This window comes from Crotalus tigris, unplaced genomic scaffold (assembly GCF_016545835.1).
Source record: "Crotalus tigris isolate CLP2741 ecotype Arizona unplaced genomic scaffold, ASM1654583v1 scf7180000018525.42219311030:4301911, whole genome shotgun sequence".
In the NCBI taxonomy this organism is placed as follows: Eukaryota; Metazoa; Chordata; class Lepidosauria; order Squamata; family Viperidae; genus Crotalus; species Crotalus tigris.
The window spans coordinates 1,060,046-1,077,963 of NW_024097057.1; the positions used below are offsets into that span (position 1 = coordinate 1,060,046).

Genomic DNA, 17,918 nt, shown 5'->3' on the forward strand with positions numbered 1-17,918 from the left:
GCCAAAGTAGTTCTGGACTTTTTTGGGGGTGGGGGATATCCCAAAAGTGAGGAGAAAGGGAAAATCTGGTAGATTTTCCAATATTCAATTGCTGTATGCTAATGTAAGCAAGGTAAAATGCCTAAGACTCGAGACGTTGATGGTAACTCATTTTATTTTGATTTTCAACCTAGGAGAAAGATCCCAGCTCTTTATATGAAGTCAAGATGTACGTGGAGCCCACCGAAATAACGCCTTCTGTGGTGAGTGATATCCAAGTTCAAAAGAACGAGGAGCTAATTACTCTTTATCTTTAATTTTTCCATTCAAACATCAGAACGATTCATAGGATTTCTCAAAATTCAGCTGACTTGTTGGTCTGAAATGTTTTCCATTGTTTTTTTTTTCTCAAAGCCCCAGAGAACAGTTAAAGCCTTGTATGACTATCAAGCTAAGAGAGATGATGAGCTGACATTTTGTCGCGGAGCTTTAATTCATAACGTCTCCAAAGAAAGTGGTGGCTGGTAAGATTTGGATTATTATTATTTTTTGTACTTTTGTTGAATCTCCGTGGACTTTATTTTTCCTTGAAGATGTTTCACTTCTCATCTAAGAAGCTTCTTCAGTTTCAATTCTTCAGGCAACTGAAGAAGCTTCTTGGATGGGAAGCGAAATGTCTTCTGGGAAAAACAAAGAAAGTCCAATGGCCTTTTGAAAAAGCACCTTTGGGACATGTTTTTGTTGAGGCTGTTATCTACATTACTGGCAACGTGCAAAAAACTGGGATCATATAGAATGCCTAGGAAATCTTTAGAATGCGGACATTTTAAGGCAGAAATGTCTCTATTATTTCAATACGCCATATACTTTCCCTAGGCACTGTCTATAAGACCTAGGCATTATGCAGAATGACAAGAAGTGTTTAAGCCAAGTGTGAAAAGAGAGTCATGAAAGAGGTTAGGATTCAAGTTAGCCTAACTCTAACCCAGTGATGGCGAACCTTTTAGAGACCGAGTGCCCAAACTGCAACCCAAAATCCACTTATGCATCGTCAAGTGCCGGGTGGGTGTAGCCCATTGGCTGGGCGTGGCCATTGGCTAGGTGTGACTGCAGTGATAACAGCAGACTGGGTGGGACTAAAAAATTCAATCAATCAATTCCAACTTTGCAAGATCTTTTTTTTCCCACAAAAAGTTGAAATTGACTAATGGAACCTTTTTTTTTTTTTTTTTTGCATATGGCGGCGGAGGCCTAAAGCGAAAAGGTTTTATAAAACCCAGCTGAAGGCTTAGGACTGGGGCGATGGTGCCCGTGCCCACAGAGAGGGCTCTGAGTGCCACCTCTGGCACCCGTGCCATAAGTTCGCCACCACTGCTCTAACCCTTTATTGAAAAGACATATATGAAAATGAAAGAAGAAATGCAAAATAAAGCACAGGATTTTCTTACTGGAAAAAAAAACCGAGAGAAAAAGACCAGCATTAACCTCCTTGTTGCAACAAGGAAGGCTAAAATTGCATTTTAGCAGGGATATGTTATACTTTGCCGGTCTGCCTTTTGGCATTGTGTAGATACCTAGGAAATGTATGAAATATTAAGCACTTCATACTTTGACATCCCACTTTCGGCGTTCTCTAGATTTCGAAGGTGTTCTATAAAATGCCAAATTTCACACACTGACGGTAACATATAGACTACTGTTAGTCTATTCATTAGTTGAGGGCTACTTGCAAGCTGCTTTCCAACGGTAGATTTCTTCATATGATTTTTCTGTTGTTTCAAGTGGAAACCTGACTGAAAATGTGTGAACCAAAGCTCTAAAATGATGATGAGATGGTACAGAATGCTTTTATCGGAGTTGTAAAGTAGCCAACGTGATTTTGTTCAGTTTGGGGGAGGCCCGGAGCAGTGGTGTAGAGATAATTTTGTGTCATGTTGCATGAAGAATCACATTCTTTTGTTCATTTTCTTCTATATTGTTTTTCTCTACCAGCCCACTCAGTGTAATGTAATCCAAAACTACATAAGCTTCTGGTTTTCTTAAATTTCAGAGCATTTTAAAGTAACGAACAATGTAAAAAGCAATGTAGGTGGCACAATTTAAAATCAGTTATGCAGGATACTGAAATGATGCATAATTGTGGTGATGGCCCATAAATGCTATTGCATTAACCACGGCCTCTTTGAAATTGTTTTCCTCTGGTTAATAATCTTCTCCAAAAAATTTTCATACTTGATTTATTCTGATTACGTTGCACATCTCATTTCTGCTTGGGAGCAGGCCTTATGTTTTAGAGACTGCATATATTATTTTATGATTAGATGTGACGATTGCTAAAACCATCCTTGAGGGTTTTTTCCGAGATGGGCAGTTTTAAAAGATTCAGATCTAATAAGCAAATCGCTTGATGATTATAATTCAATTGATAATTTACACGTCGTTGTTCTTGTTAGTCAAATCCCACTCCTTAGTTCTTTCTCCTTTTTAACCAGGTGGAAAGGTGATTATGGATACAAAGTTCAGCGTTATTTTCCATCCAATTATGTTGAAGACATGTCATCTGACAATATGGAGGAGCTTGAGAATCAGGTAGGGAAAGCTTTTGTGGTGACCCACATGTCAGCATGTATTCTTGATTCTCAAGTCCATTAAAATGATTTATTAATATATAAATACTGCATCCAGTTTTAGTCACCACATTACAAAAAAGATGCTGAGACTTTGGGAAAACTGCAGAGAAGAGCAACTAGGATGATTAAAGGCTGGAGATTAAAAATCTTACCAACAATCAATATTTGAGTAACTAGAAAGTTATAACTGTGCCACTCTGATTATGCAACTATAGAATATAGTCAAAATCATTAGAATTAAATAATTACAGGTTGGTGGATAAGGTGGGCAATAAAGAGAGTTCTTTCTTTGTTCCTTGCTAATGTTATCAGTAATAGAAAAACTGTATATATTAGGAACTATTTTTATATTTATTTGTATGCTATTAATGATAAATGTACAGTAGGAAAACCAGGCACTATTGATAAGTATAAAATATAAGATGGATTTTTTTTCTTTTCTTTCTTAATTTGTGATTTTTAATTTTTAATTTTTTTTAAGATTGTAAAAACCTTACAGTTAACAAATTAACAGATGTCCATCTAAAATATGTGCCACCTCTCCTATTACAACTGTCTATTTAACAGAAAAAAATTGTTATTTTTTCTTCAAAGCCACAGTCAAAATTGTTGATAATTTCTCAGTGATGAAATTTCACGGTGGAAATTTATTATTCTAAAACGTTGCTTTTGGAATTTTTAACGGGTGCATGAGAATCGGATTTATTTATTGTACTCCTACTTGTGAAAATGAAAGGGGTTTTTTTATATAAACCCCCCATATAATAAAATACAAATCTTTTCTTTCCAGATCTTTGAGGACAATCCTTTAGGGTCACTATGTCGGGGAATTCTGGATCTCAATTTATATACAGTGGGTACGTAGATGCTGGGCTCCAATTTTTTTGTTTCTAAAATTAGAATTAATGTAGGTGACATGGAGGGGGGGAAAGATAGCTCTAACAAAAAACCTTAGGATCCTCCTCCTCCTCCTTCTTCATAAGGGCAATACTATGATTACTTTCTACCTAGCTTATGAAAGAGCGATCCAACCTAGAACCAGAGAAGTTTCTAATCAGTGGAATGACTTACCTCCAGAAATTGTGGGTGTTACATCACTGGAAGTTTTTAAAAGAGATTGGACAGCCATTTGTCCAGAATGATATAGGGCTTCCTGCTTGAGCAGGGGGTTGGACTAGATGACCTCTGAGTTCCCTTCCAACTCTGTTATTCTGTATTCTCTCAAGTCCCCATCTGCGTGGATCTTTGATCTGTTTAACTCAATATGATAGTTTTTCCTTAACCGTGTTTGCAGTCCCAGAGGGTGAACAGTGCTTCCAAGCTCATGAATGCGCTCCCCACGAAGAAACATTTGAAGGCATAATAGACAAGATGCAGTTGGCATTTTATGGCCTAAAAAAAAAAGGGAGGAGACCAGAGGCCCTGTAGAACATTCGGCTAGAAGACTGTTGAGTACATTCCTGTTTTCTCATCTCCAATAGTGAAAATGCCTCAAGGGAACCACGGGAAGGCTTTTGTCTTTGTCCTGGAGCCCAAGAATCTTGAAGACCCTCCCGTTGAGTTTGCCACCGATAAAGTAGAAGAGTGGTTTGAATGGTTTCAGAGCATCAGAGAAATCACCTGGAGAACTGCTGAAGAGGTAAGAGCCAAAAGGCTGAGTAGAGATTCAGAATATTTTCGGAATATTCTGTTGCGGAATATTTTCCTTAGAGGCAATCCTCGACTTAACAACTATAATTGGAACCAGAATTTCTGTTGTTAAGCAAGCTGGTCATTAAGTAACTTGTGCCTGATTTAACAGCCTTTTTTTGGGGGGCGAGCACAGTTGATAAGTGAATTATTGCAGATTAAATGAATCATACAGTTATTAAACAATTCTGGCTTCCCTGGCTGACTTTGCTTGTGGGAAGCCAGCTGAGAAGGATCACATGATTCCAGAATAGCAAGAGCAAGGGCACTTAGACTTATATACCGCTTCACAGGGCTTTACAGCTCTCTCTAAGCAGTTTATAGAGTCACCGTGTTGCCCCCTAACAATTTGGATCCTCATTTTACTGACCCTGGAAGGGTGGAACTTCTGAGTCCACCTTGAGCCTGTGAGGATCGAACTGCTGGTAGTTGGCAGAGTCAGTCTGCAATACTGCATTCTAACCACTGTGCATCATGGATGGATAGAAGGAAGGGCAATAGCAATAGCACTTAGACTTACATACTGCTTCACAGTGCCTCTCTAAGCGGTTTACATAGTCAGCCTTTTGCCCCCCAACAATCTGGGTCTTCATTTACCAACCTCGGAAGGATGTAAGGCTGAGTCCACCTTGAGCCAGTCAGGATCGAACTGCCAAAGTGCTGGCAGCTGGCAGTCAGCAGAAGTAGCCTGCAGTACTACATTCTAACCACTGCGCCACCAGGGCTCTTGAGCAGCCTGCAATTATCATAAATCCATGCTGGTTGGCGAGCGTCCAAATTTTGATCATGTGACCTTGGGCATGCTGTGAGGGTTGTAAGTGTGAGTACCGGATATACGTCGCTTCTGTTCAGTGCCAATGTAACTTTCAGTGGTTGCTGAATGAGTGGTTGTAAGTCAAGGATTACCAGCATCACACAACTGTTCCTTAAATTATTCTTCTAAATTGGCTTTTACCCCCAATTGTCATTCTCTTGACAGTAAAGTAGCTAGGTTACCTGGAAATGAAATGGTATTAAACACTTCTATGTTTTGAGATGATTCAGAGGGAATTGTTCTTTTTTTTGGGAGGGGTGGGGGTAAAAAGGCTGTCTTTAGCGAGATTTCATAGTTGGAAGTACTAGTTAAAATATTTGAAGATCTTCTGGTGACAGAATTTCTGTAGAAGCCAGCCTAAAGTTGACATCTGATGTGTGATTTTGTGAGGTTTCTTTTCCTATTGGTTAACTGCCATGATCTAATGTATACTTTCTGAACTTTGCTTTTTTTCCCCTTTCTTTTTCTTAAATCTTAAAACAGAAAACTTTAAAAGGATACTTGGAAAAGAAGCAGTTAATTGCCATGGAGTTGTCTGACTTGGTAATCTACTGCATACCCACGAGCAAAACCAAAGACAGCCTCGGTAAACCATTGTTTTAATCCAACGGTTAGCTTGCTAAACCAAAAAAGAATATTTGTTGTTTGTCCGGGAAGTCTCTTCAAACCAAGCTATTTGGTATTTGCATATTTTCCAATATTGCACACCTGGGAGATCTGCAACGTAAGGGTTTTGGAAGATCCTTCTTTCTGGCTATGATGTCTAAAAGTTGATGCCACGATTTCTCTCTATTTGAAGTGAGATACAGATGGAAATTGCTATCTGTCTCTTTCCTGCCTCTAGTTTGCAACTTCCGCCATCAGCATACTCCTTCACCAAAACAGAGGACAATTACTTCTTTGATTCCCACATTGGCCTTGTAGCATGTACCACACAGCGATGGCGTTCAGAAATTGTCCTCAGATTTATTTTGCAGTAGGTTATGTAGGGTATATATTTATGAAATAGCTTCTTCCTGCACTTTCTTTTTGTAGATAATCCCAGTTTCAAAGAAATTCGCTCTTTTGTGGAAACCAAGGCAGACAGCATTATCAAGCAGAAACCGTTTGACCTCCTGAAGTACAATCAGAAGGGGCTGACTCGAATTTATCCCAAAGGGCAAAGAGTGGATTCCTCAAATTATGATCCTTTTCGCTTCTGGTTTTGTGGGGTGCAGATGGTGGCTCTCAATTTCCAGACACCAGGTGAAACAAAAAAGCAGCTTTCTCATTCACTTCACTGAAATGATCTTGCTGAATGTTGAGAGAGAGAGAGAGAGAGAGAGAGAGAGAGAGATTGGCAGCTAAATATGTACACGCTATATATATATAAATATTCTGTATATGTTTGTTCATAGATATATATATATATATACACACACATATATTCTGTATATATATATATATACACACACACACAAACATACATATATACTGTATATATTTAGTTGTATATACTGTATACATATTCTGTATATATTTAGCTATGTGTACACACACACACACACACACATATATATATTCTGCATATATTTAGCTGTATATAGATATATAGATATAGATAGATAGATGATAGATAGACAGACAGACAGACAGACAGACAGACAGACAGATAGATTGTGTGTATGTGTGTGTATTTTAACTTCAGTTTGCTAATCTGTGTTTCTATGAAATACAAAGTATGTCTTCTCTATGCAATTTTGAAAAGTCATTTTCTTCTCAAAATGAGAAGCTGGATCAGTATTTTTGTGGTTTCTCTATAATCAGTTTTTTGAAGACTGAATTCTATGTTATACTGCAGTATGTAGATTTTCCCTACAGGTTCATTTTTCCTTATCATTAGGTTTTCTTTCCTTCAGTGTTTACTTTAATCATTGACATCTATATGATGTATTTTACTACACATTTGTAACAAACGCATTCCCCCCCCTATAATTCCAAACAATACTGTTACGGTTTCAGTAAGTGGCAAAAAAAATAATAATAATCCACAGTCCCATTTGCCATATTTTGCTGGAATTTAATATTTCAGGATACAAAGGAGCACAATATCTCAAGTTTTATTCCCAGGTTAACCAGCTAATCTTTTTTTTTTCCCCTGCCATTCCAAATATTCTCCTCAGATAAATACATGCAAATGAATCAAGCTTTGTTCGCACTGAACGGTTGGACCGGTTACGTGCTGCAGCCAGAAGGCATGAGAAATGAAGCTTATGATCCGGTGCTAAGTGAATGCAAGAAGAAGCTGCAAATGATTTTGACCGTGAGGGTAAATGTTTTTCCCCTCCATTATTGACAAACAAGGAAAGTTTGGAAAGGGGGGGGAGGGCGTTCCATAAGAGGTTTTTCCTTTGAATTATACTTGGCAGCCTTGTTAGTGTCATGGTTGCGATAGACGAAAACCAATCAAGAACTTCAAGGCAAGGATTCTTCCTCATTTTATTCAGGAGACAGAGTATCGGCACTACGTAGTTGAACCCAAAACTAGTTTCCCTTCCCCTCAATACCAAATAACAATTTGCAATTCCCAACCGCTAATAAGTAGTCATAAATCACATCCTCCAATTAGCCTGAAACATGGGCTTTCGCTCCAGCTCCTCAGCTGTCAAAACGTTATCAAATCGTCCTTGGGTTCCCATAAAGCAGTTATTATTATGGCTAGCTGAGCTCAAGCATTCATTCTAACACACACACACACACACACACACACACACACACCCATTCTACACCTGTTTCTAAATAGGAGAAAGATCATGAAAAAGTAAAAGCAAAGTTGAGTACTTAGCTAAACTGGAATGGGTGTGATTGAATCTTTTCTATTGGATTAGTTGTGCCTTATGTAATTGGAGGAAGAAGCTGCTAAATTATGATCTTGTTTGAGTAATAGCTTCTGGATCTGCACCAGTAATTCAGCATTTGAAATAATTTGAATATTGGGGGAATGTCTTAAAACAGGTCATTGCTGCTCGACATCTTCCCAAGTCTGGCAGGAGTATCGCCTGCCCATTTGTAGAGGTGGAGATCTGTGGGGCGGAATATGACAACAATAAGTTCAAGACAACTGTCGTGAGTAAGTACTATTCTTTAAAAGTTGGGTTGTACCTTTCAATGAGGAGAGGACCCATATGGTGTAAATCGAGGTGTCCAACGTTGGCAACTTTAAAACTTGTGGACTTCAACTTCCAGAATTCACCAGCCAGCATGGCCTCTGCTAAGAATTGTGGGAGTTGAAGCCCACACAACTGAAGACTGCCAAGGTTTAGAAACAGCGACCTATAGATAACGCTGTGTTACTTCTTCTTCCATCTTTCTGTTGTGAGCAAGAGAAGAATGTTCATGTCTCCAGATTATTCAGTGTACCTGAGGCTACATACAATCCTATGCTACAATAAATTGGGAAACCTTTAAAGGGCCACAAAACCATTCCTTCTTTTTTATAAAAATAAGAGGCACTTAAAACTCTCAAAAGATCACAAGACATGGCTTCATTTGGTGTTCAGATTTTCAGGTCTTGCTTCCAGCCACTGTGCGGGATTCGAGGATGTAACAAAACACTCATTTTGTTGCAGATGACAATGGTCTTAACCCCGTTTGGCCGCTTCAGGAGCAAGTGAAATTTGAAATTTATGACCCTAACATAGCATTTCTACGCTTTGTTGTCTATGAAGAAGACATGTTCAGTGACCCCAATTTCTTAGCACATGCGACTTTTCCAATCAAAGGAGTCAAATCAGGTAGGTATCAAATATTACCAGATCAAACACGGAATTTTGTATACAGGTAGTCATTGACCTACAATCTTTCATTTAGTGGCCATTTGAACTTACGGCGACACTGAAAAAAGTGATTTATGACCATTTGTCACACTGTTGAGGCACCCCCATTCTCACATGATCGAAATTCAGATGTGTGGCCCCTGGCTTATAATTTATGACACTTGCAGAGTCCCGAGCTTCTGTGATTACACTTTGCGACCTTTTGACAAGTTAATGGGCAAGCCGCATTCACTTGACAGCCCTGTTGTTATCTGTGGCAGAAAAGTCATAAAGTGGGGCAAAACTCGCTTAACCAACCGTCTCACTCAGCAACGGAAATTTTGGGCTCAGTTGTGGTTGAAGACTACCTGCGTTATATTGATCTTCAGATTTCTATAACGTGTTTGACTGAGGCAGAGAGAATGAGTTTGCGCTCTTAGCTCAGGTGTTTGGACTGAAAGTGACAATAGAATTAAATTGAAATGTTTGCTCTCCAAGTTTTATTTGTGACACTTCAAACCCTTTCTCAAATCTTTGATCTGTCGGGTACGCACTTTCCTAACACTTGACTATTTTCTTTTCAGCTGATTAATCAGGATGCGAGTCTTAAATGCGAACTTGATCGTTCTTGCTTGGGAGGTTTTAATACAGCCAAGTGGCATAGGCCAGCTACAAAAGGAATTTGGGGGGGGGAGAGGGGGGTATTCCACATCTAGGAGCCTAGAAGCTAAAACGCGATTGCAGGAACTGGGAATACCTAGTCTAGTGAAAAGAAGGACCAGGGGGTGACATGACAGCAGTCTTTCAGTATTGGAGGGGCTGCCACAAGGAAGAGGGGGCCAACGTATTGACCAACGTACCAGAAGGCAAGACAAGAAACAGTGGATGGAAACAAACTAAGGAGAAAAGCAACCTAGAACTAAGGAGAAAATTCTTAACAGTGAGAACAATTAACCAGTGGAACAAATGGCCTTCGGAATTTATGGGTGCCCCATCATTGGAGGCTTTTAAGAAGAGACTGGATAGCCACTTGTCTATCAGCAATAGTACAGGTCTTCTGAGAGAGCAGGGGTTTAGACAAGATGACCTCCAAAGTCCCTTCCAACTGTGCTACTCTTACATCTGAACTTGCCTCCTGCTAAAAGAAATATAATTATCTGGATAGCTTCGATTCTTCTTTTGCTTTTGACCTGTTGCAGAAGTGCAGATCTCTTGTGGCTGCTTGTGGTTTTTTTCCAGCTGTGGGGCATGTGATTGTCTTGCCATCCTTCACGATGCCTTCTCTTTCCTGCTGCTTCCTAGTAAAAACTCTGTCCTTTCAAGATAAGAACAGGTGAGCCTCGGTTTGTCCCTTCAGGTGCGCAAGTCCGAGACTGCCTCGAAGTGGCAATTAACGCTTTTAATCCCGCCCCTTTAGGGTATCGGTCAGTCCCCCTCAAAAACGGATATAGCGAAGACATGGAGCTGGCTTCTCTTCTGATATATTGTGAGATGCAGCAGATCTTGGTAAGTGAATATCTTAAGTTCACCTTTCACAAAATGGTACAAGCAAATGACATTTTGATGAAGCGTTGGTGTGTTCACCACCTTGAGTTAAAAATAGGAAAGGTGCGATATGAATCAATAAAATAAACAAATAATAAACATTTGGCTGACAGGATCCAGCAGAGTCTTTTCTTTTGTGGCTCCCACCTTCCAGAATATTCTCCGGTTGGAGGTGAGGTCGGCTCTCACACTCCTGTCATTGCGAGAGCCTGAACATCTGGCTTTGTCAGCTGGCCAGGGAGCCTGATAGGGGGGTGGAGAAGATCCCTGTCCCCTACATCATCCATTGTTTTGACTTTTAGCTTTCTATTTAATTCTCCTAATTTTAATTGATGTAAAAGGAGTAGCATAACCTGGGGGGGGGTTAAAAGAGGAATCAGCCTAAAATCCCTACATAGCCACAAGTGAATTAAGTCCAACTTTCCCTTGAATTCCTAACTCCAAACAGGTGCTCACAGTTAGTTGAGCAGATTCCTCTGTATAGGCTGTTTAGCCATAAATTAGTGTAATTGGGCCTGATCTTTCATGCCTGACAATTGCTTCGTATTACCTTTTTTAAAACTTTTAACTTGTCATTATATTGTAAGCCGCCTAGCTACATCAACAAGATGGGCGACATAAAAATTTAAAAAATAAACAAACACGTGTCACAATAGAACCTTACTATTAGTGAGTTGCAGTTTTCTTCTCTTACAAAATCTCCTGTGGGATTTGTTGGGATGCAGTGAGCACCTCTACGCCATAAAGGGACTTTGATCCCCACGTTATCAAAACTTGACAACAAGACTAAAGGCGAGAAAACTTGAGCGAAGACAATTTGAGGAGAAACACCATACTCTTTTCTTAAGCAAAAAGCTTTGGAACCATTTTGCTCAACCGTTTCCAGAACTGAGTTTTTTTCTGCATGTGATTCCATCAGGTTTGGCTTCTTTCCTGAAGAGTTTGTGAAGCCAGGACTGCTGAGGCGGTTTTCCTTTCTTCCATATCCCACATTTCCTGGAAGGAGCTTGCGGAGGGGTGTAGATTAAGACAAGGATTCTTCTTCACTCATACTTGTAAAGCAGCATTTGCTGCAGGAGCTTCTGAGTTATAAAGTTTTTTGTTCGTTTTGTTGATTTCTAACCTTGCTTTTTCACTCCTTATGAGGAGCACTTAGGCTTAGAACAGTTTAAACCAGTGCTTCTCAACCTTGGCCACTTTCAGATGTGTGGCCTCCAATTCCCAGAATTCCCCAGCCAGCAAAGCTATAAACACGTATGAAGAACTACACGTGTTTTCACATTTGATGTGGTTTAAAATAAAAGGTTCCCATCTTTCCAGGACTGACTCAATCTGGCCAATGTCTGGCATAACGTAACGGCAAAAATTTAGACAACTTAAAAATTTGCTTTCAGTTACATGCGCATAACTCTTCAAACGACCTCTGGCTGGTCCATCCAATCCTTATTTCGCTTCTCTATCAGTTTGTGTTCTAAGATCCCTTTCCTTTTTTCCTCTAAAGGAAAGTGAGGAAGATCTGTACTCCTCCTTTCGGCAGCTGCGTCAACGGCAAGCAGAACTGAACAATCAGCTGTACGACACTCGGCGAAACACCCGGAGTCCCAGTCGGGATGCTTTGCTGAGAGAGTTCAGCGCAAACGAGGGCCAGCTGCAGGTCTATCAGGAAACCTGCAACAAGAGGTATGTGCCAGACCCGAGGAACCAAGAACGACATCAGAAGTTCCTTCACAGTAGGTTCTTGACTGTTGCCAAAACTGGGTGCAGTATGTCAAGTGGGGTCTTTGTAAAGCAATAGTAATACTTCCTGTGATGAATGCACAAGAAGTATAAACGAATCTACTCATAGAACAGCTTGGAACTTCCAAAGCATACAGTGCCATCTGCAAATGTATCACCTACACCAGTGGTGGCGAACCTATGGCACTAGTGGGCACACATGCCGTCTCTGTGGGCATGCATGCCGTTGCTCCAGCCCCGCCTCCCGCATGCCGTCGCTCCAGCCCCGCCTCCCCCCGTAGCTCCCTCCTCACCAACAGCCCCTCCGGAGGAGAATCACCCCTGGGTGTGGCCCGTGCGGAGCTGCACAGCCAAGCACATGGCAGCTGGGCAGCAGATGATGCTGCGGAGTGCGGGCGGAAGGCGTGGCCACCATAGCGCTGCAGGGCCGCCTGGGCGATCTGCGGCGTGCTGTGGATGGCCCAGAGGGTGGGCAGGGTGAGGGCGGAGCAGGGTGGGCGGAACGGGGGCGAGCCGGTTTGGGGGCACTCGGTCTCCAAAAGGTTTGCCATCACTGACCTACACATTTATTATCCCTTCTGTTTATTATTGAATTATTTGCTTCCCCCCCGTGAGCATTTACAGTAAATACATATAGTTAAGAAATCACTATGCTAGGGAAGAAGAAAACTCGGGCATGTAATGTTGCAGCTGAATTCTTTCCCCCCCTTTGCTTTCTTTCAGATTGAAAGAGAAACGAGTCAGCAACAGCAAATTCTATTCCTAGCAATCTGAGTTTCCTTGGGTGGGTGATTTTGAAAGCCACCTGGTGAGAGCTGTTACCTTGCACTGAAAACATTGCTTTGATTAGAAGTTCTGTGTGGTTTTCCAACAGGTTTTCCAAGTTGCAGGAAGAAGAGATGCTGGCTTTGTTATCTGATGTTCCGAGCAAAACATGGTCTGTATGGTGCGTAGAGAAAAATGTCCCTCAGACCCCAAACATGGCCTATTCGTGGCCAATCCAAGTTTGTTTTAAACTGGAGGCAGTCCTCAACTTATAATCATTTGCTTAGTGACCAGTCAAAGCTACAACGGTGCTGAAAAAAGGGACTTATGGGCATTTTTCACGCTTAGGAGCATTGGAGCATACCCAGGGTCATGTGATTTATATTTGGATGCTTGACAACTGGTTCATATTTACAACGGTCGCAGTATCCCGGGGTCATGTGATCACCTTTTGCGGCCTTCTAGCAAACAGAATCCATGGGGGAAGCCAGATGTTAGTAATTTAACATCTGCAGTGATTCACTTAACAAACGCGGCAAGAAAAGTCAAAACTCACTTAATAAATGTCTCACTTAGCAACATCAATTTTGGGCTCAAGGACTATCTATATCAGGGGTAGGCAACCTTGGCTCCTTTATAACTTGTGGACCTCAACTCCCAGAATTCCTGAGCCAGCCACGCTGAGGGGAAAGGGAGAGGTTTCCAAGCTAAGCCACGCTGGCTCAGGAATTCTGGGAGTTGAAGCCCACGAGTCATAAAAGCAGGGCTTTTTTTCTCATAGAACGCCCAGAACGGCGTTCCAGCACCTTTTTTGGATGGAACCTTGTAGGGTAGGCAAGGCGGGGTTGTATGATGTGTGTGAGTTCTGGCACTTTTTTTTTTTTTTTTTAGAAAAAAGGCACTGCCTAAAAGAGCCAAGGTTGCCTACCCCTGATCTATATCAACTCCAGTGTTAAACTTTTCCGAAACCTAAAAACACAACTTTATCCTGTCTTGTGTCTTTGCTAGGTGAAACTGTGTTTGCTTGCCTAATGTTCTCTGGAACAGCGTGCCTCAACCGGATTAAATTTTTTGAAATGGCATCCTAACGAGCAAAAGCAAAAACCGAGCCGCATTATGGACCGTGCCTGGTTATACCTATGCAACAGCTAGAAAAATGTCAGAAAAGGAAAAAACCAACACCTTTTTGTGTGTGCATGTTTTTTAAAAAAGCTGTAAGATCCATTTCTCTTTATGAGGCAGGAGCATTATTTATTTTTAAATGTACGTGTACGTCAAAGGAATGAGTGTATGTATAAGGCTGAATGGCACTAAATTTGCAAGAGATTTGTACAATTTTAGGAGATTAAAAAAGGGGCGACTATAAATGTATATATTTTGTCTAGGTGACTTTGTAAAATGGCTCTTTCTGTGGCAAGTTTGAAGGCCCTGGCGCATATTAAAAATGATTATCCTGTTTTATTACTGAATTCACTTTTTTTCTTCGCGCACCAACTTCGAAGGGCATTACAGGATACAAAGAAATTAAAAGCTTCATATCAAATATAGGTAATCCTCGCTTAGTGACTACTCATAGAGCATTACTTTTAGTGTTTGCAGTACCTCCTGGTCATGTGATCATGATTTTTGGCAGGTTTTGCTAGCATTTATTTCTGTTTCCCGCAGAAAAACACCCATTGAAGAAAATAAAATTGAATTTCCTTAACCACCAGTGCAAAAAAAGGTCATAACATTGGTGGGCACAGTCAAGTGGCTTAATAACTGCCACGATTTATGACTGTAGTGCCAGGATCAATTATGGTCATTACGTCAAGGACGACCTGCACATCCCTGTGATGTACACATATACACACACACACACACAAACATATAATAAATATTCTTGAAGAGGCCCGTATAGTTAATTCAATCTTTCTGGTTGGTTTTATTATTAAGTGATTAATAATAAAACCAAACAGAAAGATTGAATAGCTAATCAGGTGCCCTCAACTCTGTGGTCCAAAGATGCTTTTGAGCACAGTCCCCATGTCTTCTAGGCAAAGGGAATTACACAACAGTTTAGGTATAGGACAAGCCTTTGAGAAAGGCTAACTTTAGCCCAATCATCTCCATAGCGAACTGCATCCCACGTAGTAGTAGTAGTAGTAGTAGTAGTAGTAGTAGTAGTAGTAGTAGTAATAATAATAATAATAATAATAATAATAATAATAATAATAATAATAAAGTTGGAAGGGACCTTGGAAGTCATCTAGTCCACCCCCTGCTCAGGCAGGAAACCTATACCATTTCGAACAAATGGCTGTCCAGTCTCTTCTTAAAAACTTCCAGTTTCAGAGCATTCACCGCTTCTGGAGGCAGGTTGTTCCACTGGTTAATTGTTCTGTCACTAAGTTTCTCCTTAGTTCCAGGTTGCTTCTCTCCTTGACTAGTTTCCATCCGTTGCTTCTTGTCCAGCCTTCAGGCGTTTTGGAGAGTAGCTTGACTCCCTCTTCTTTGGGGCAGCCCCTGAGACACTGGAGCACTGCTATCATGTCTCCCCTCATCCTTCTCTTCATTAAACTAGACATACCCAATTCCAGCAACCGTTCCTTATGTGCTTTAGCCTCCAGTCCCCTAATCATCTTTGTTGCTCTTCTCTGCACTCTTTCTAGTCTACTCTTACAGCTTTTATCAAACGGGCTGTACCCTCTTCTGGAGACGTCAAACTAGCTGGAAAAAAGGTCAAGATAAATCATATGGCAGAAATACTTACCTTAATCATGATTAAACAGTTCTATTTACTTCAGGTCATCCAATACAGATTCAAAAGTATGCAATGTTTTATTGGAAAAAAGAGAAAGATACAGACCTGTACAATAAGTACAAATGAACGGATGTGAAAACTAATTTTAAAAAACTACGTTTCGAGTACAAAATGTCCTTTCCTTAATGTTTACCACTCTTCGAACTGTAGCGAGCATATTGTGTACTTAACAAGTTTAGATAAGTGTGACCTATATATTTGCCTGCAGTTTGGAAGAGGACAAAGATAGCAGTAAATCTTTAAAAAATACCCTTAAAAAAAAAATACCCCTAGTTGACAGTTGCAAATTTAGCTGCCAGCAGGCTCTCTTATTGCAGCAACACAACTTTAACAAATTACTCTAGGTGATATTTTTATTGCCACTGATTCTAATCAATAAATAGGAAAAAAATAAATAGGTCATAGAGGGTCTATTTCAATCTGAGACCCCCAGTTTTGTATGTAACACTGCAAGAAACCGTAATGTTATAATTTAAAACTGGTGAAGTATAAATTCTTATCCAACACTGAAATTGTGGCTGTGGTGGGTTTACAAAAACTATACACACACACACGCACACACACCTTTTAAAAACAATGCAGGGTTCTTTTCACGTAAAAAATATTGAGCAGAAAAAAAACTAGCAGTTCTATAAAAGCCCCCCTGAAATCCTAACAAAGAATTGATTTGTTTTCAAATCCTGTTACCTAATAACCAAATTCAGTCCTCCTTTAGCAATGTACACACCTTAAAATTTCGTACTTGTTTTTTTTGGGAAAAAAAAAAATACATGGAAAGCTTCTGCATTGAAACTGCACAGAAATCTATCAGAATAGAAAAGCAGAAGCGAACTGGCACCCCAGCTTTGTGATTAAACGCGTGTCCCTGGCGGAAATACTCAGATACATGGCCAATGGAAGAATTCACTGGAATTCGAATTCACATCTGTAGTGTATTGGTGCGCACGTGTGAAAACCGAGGAACAGAAAGCAAGAGAAGTCGGAATCCTCTCCATCTGGAATGTCTTTTCTCGCCAAGCAGGTAGAAAAGTAACTAGAGCGAATCTTTTTGGATCAGGAGTAAATAGTAATGACTTCTCGCCCTCCACCTCGAACCAGCAACACACGCTCCAAACCTTCAGTTAAAACTTCAAGAAATTCCATGTCTGGATCACAGGATTTAAGGAGAAGAAATGTCAGCGTAATACGGGACTGCTACGGGATGTCAAACATATGTGCCAAACATATATTCTAGGACTGCAAATACATTTAAAACATTGGCAGATATACAGGTAGTTCATTTAGAGACTGTTCCAAGTTACAACGGTCCTGAAAAAGGTGACTTACGACCATTTTTCATACTTACGACCATTGCAGTATCAAAATTCAGACTGACTCATATTTATGACCACTGCAATGACCCGGGGAGGTGCGATCCACCTTGAGTGACTTTCTGACAAGCCAAGTCAATGGGGAAGCCAGATTCACTTAACAACTGGGGCAAAACTCACCTAACAAATGTCTTGCTTAATAACATAAGTTTTGGGCTCAATGGTGGTCGTACGTGAAGGATATCCTGTATTCATAAAATACGCCCATGAAAAGCATTTGGAGGTGCTGTGGCAGGAACTTTTTTTTTTTTTTTTTGCCTTTTTTGGAACTCCGTGAAGATCCAGTCTGCTGGATCTCAATAACATCAAGCTTTGTAACAGTGCAATGACACACAGCTTGTTGTATTTGACAACTAGTCTTTGCAAGCTGTGAGACCGATTGTTATTAAACTGCTACACAGACCTGAAACCAACAATTCACTTGGAAAATCAGCCTCTAGCAAGAACAAGCCACACAACAATTGCTGTTAACAGAATTCTGGAATCAGTATCTGATCAAATATAACTTTAAAAATTTTCCCCTGGCCTAAATTTCATTTCTGAGAAACATTTTCTTACGTGGCTGTTGGGGCCACATGTTGTTCCTGTGAACCTCAAATTCATTTTTGGATATATACCCGTGCAATGAAATGGAAAAAAAAAACAACCCAAATCTAGTGCAACGTTAAGTTGAATTGCAATTAAAATTTACTGCATGGCATTTTTATATCTAGAATGACGCTTTCCTGGAGTAGCTTTAAGTGTGTAAATCAGATTGTAAGAAATAAATAACAATTACCAAGGAAAGTTTAC

At 40.3% G+C, this 17,918-nt stretch overlaps 2 protein-coding genes across 4 annotated transcripts in view; one reads left to right on the forward strand and one right to left on the reverse strand.

Annotated features, from left to right (window-relative positions):
- The window catches only part of PLCG2 (phospholipase C gamma 2), a 58,107-nt gene extending 43,693 nt beyond the window's left edge, over nucleotides 1-14,414 (forward strand). For all 3 annotated transcript variants that reach the window (XM_039353484.1, XM_039353483.1, XM_039353485.1), the window contains exons 21-34: nucleotides 174-242; nucleotides 394-503; nucleotides 2,472-2,568; nucleotides 3,400-3,466; nucleotides 4,091-4,248; nucleotides 5,596-5,698; nucleotides 6,148-6,357; nucleotides 7,275-7,420; nucleotides 8,107-8,221; nucleotides 8,721-8,885; nucleotides 10,324-10,412; nucleotides 11,953-12,131; nucleotides 12,912-12,996; nucleotides 13,962-14,414. In XM_039353484.1, the coding sequence (XP_039209418.1) occupies nucleotides 174-242; nucleotides 394-503; nucleotides 2,472-2,568; nucleotides 3,400-3,466; nucleotides 4,091-4,248; nucleotides 5,596-5,698; nucleotides 6,148-6,357; nucleotides 7,275-7,420; nucleotides 8,107-8,221; nucleotides 8,721-8,885; nucleotides 10,324-10,412; nucleotides 11,953-12,131; nucleotides 12,912-12,954 (1,551 nt within the window). In that variant the 3' untranslated portion in view covers nucleotides 12,955-12,996; nucleotides 13,962-14,414. The remainder of the gene's footprint in view (nucleotides 1-173; nucleotides 243-393; nucleotides 504-2,471; nucleotides 2,569-3,399; nucleotides 3,467-4,090; nucleotides 4,249-5,595; nucleotides 5,699-6,147; nucleotides 6,358-7,274; nucleotides 7,421-8,106; nucleotides 8,222-8,720; nucleotides 8,886-10,323; nucleotides 10,413-11,952; nucleotides 12,132-12,911; nucleotides 12,997-13,961) is intronic.
- Nucleotides 14,415-15,748: 1,334 nt separating this feature from the next.
- SLC12A4 (solute carrier family 12 member 4) overlaps nucleotides 15,749-17,918 on the reverse strand; it is a 38,142-nt gene continuing 35,972 nt past the window's right edge. Inside the window, exon 24 of the mRNA XM_039353486.1 lies at nucleotides 15,749-16,901. Coding sequence (XP_039209420.1) covers nucleotides 16,810-16,901 — 92 coding nt within the window. The 3' untranslated portion in view covers nucleotides 15,749-16,809. The remainder of the gene's footprint in view (nucleotides 16,902-17,918) is intronic.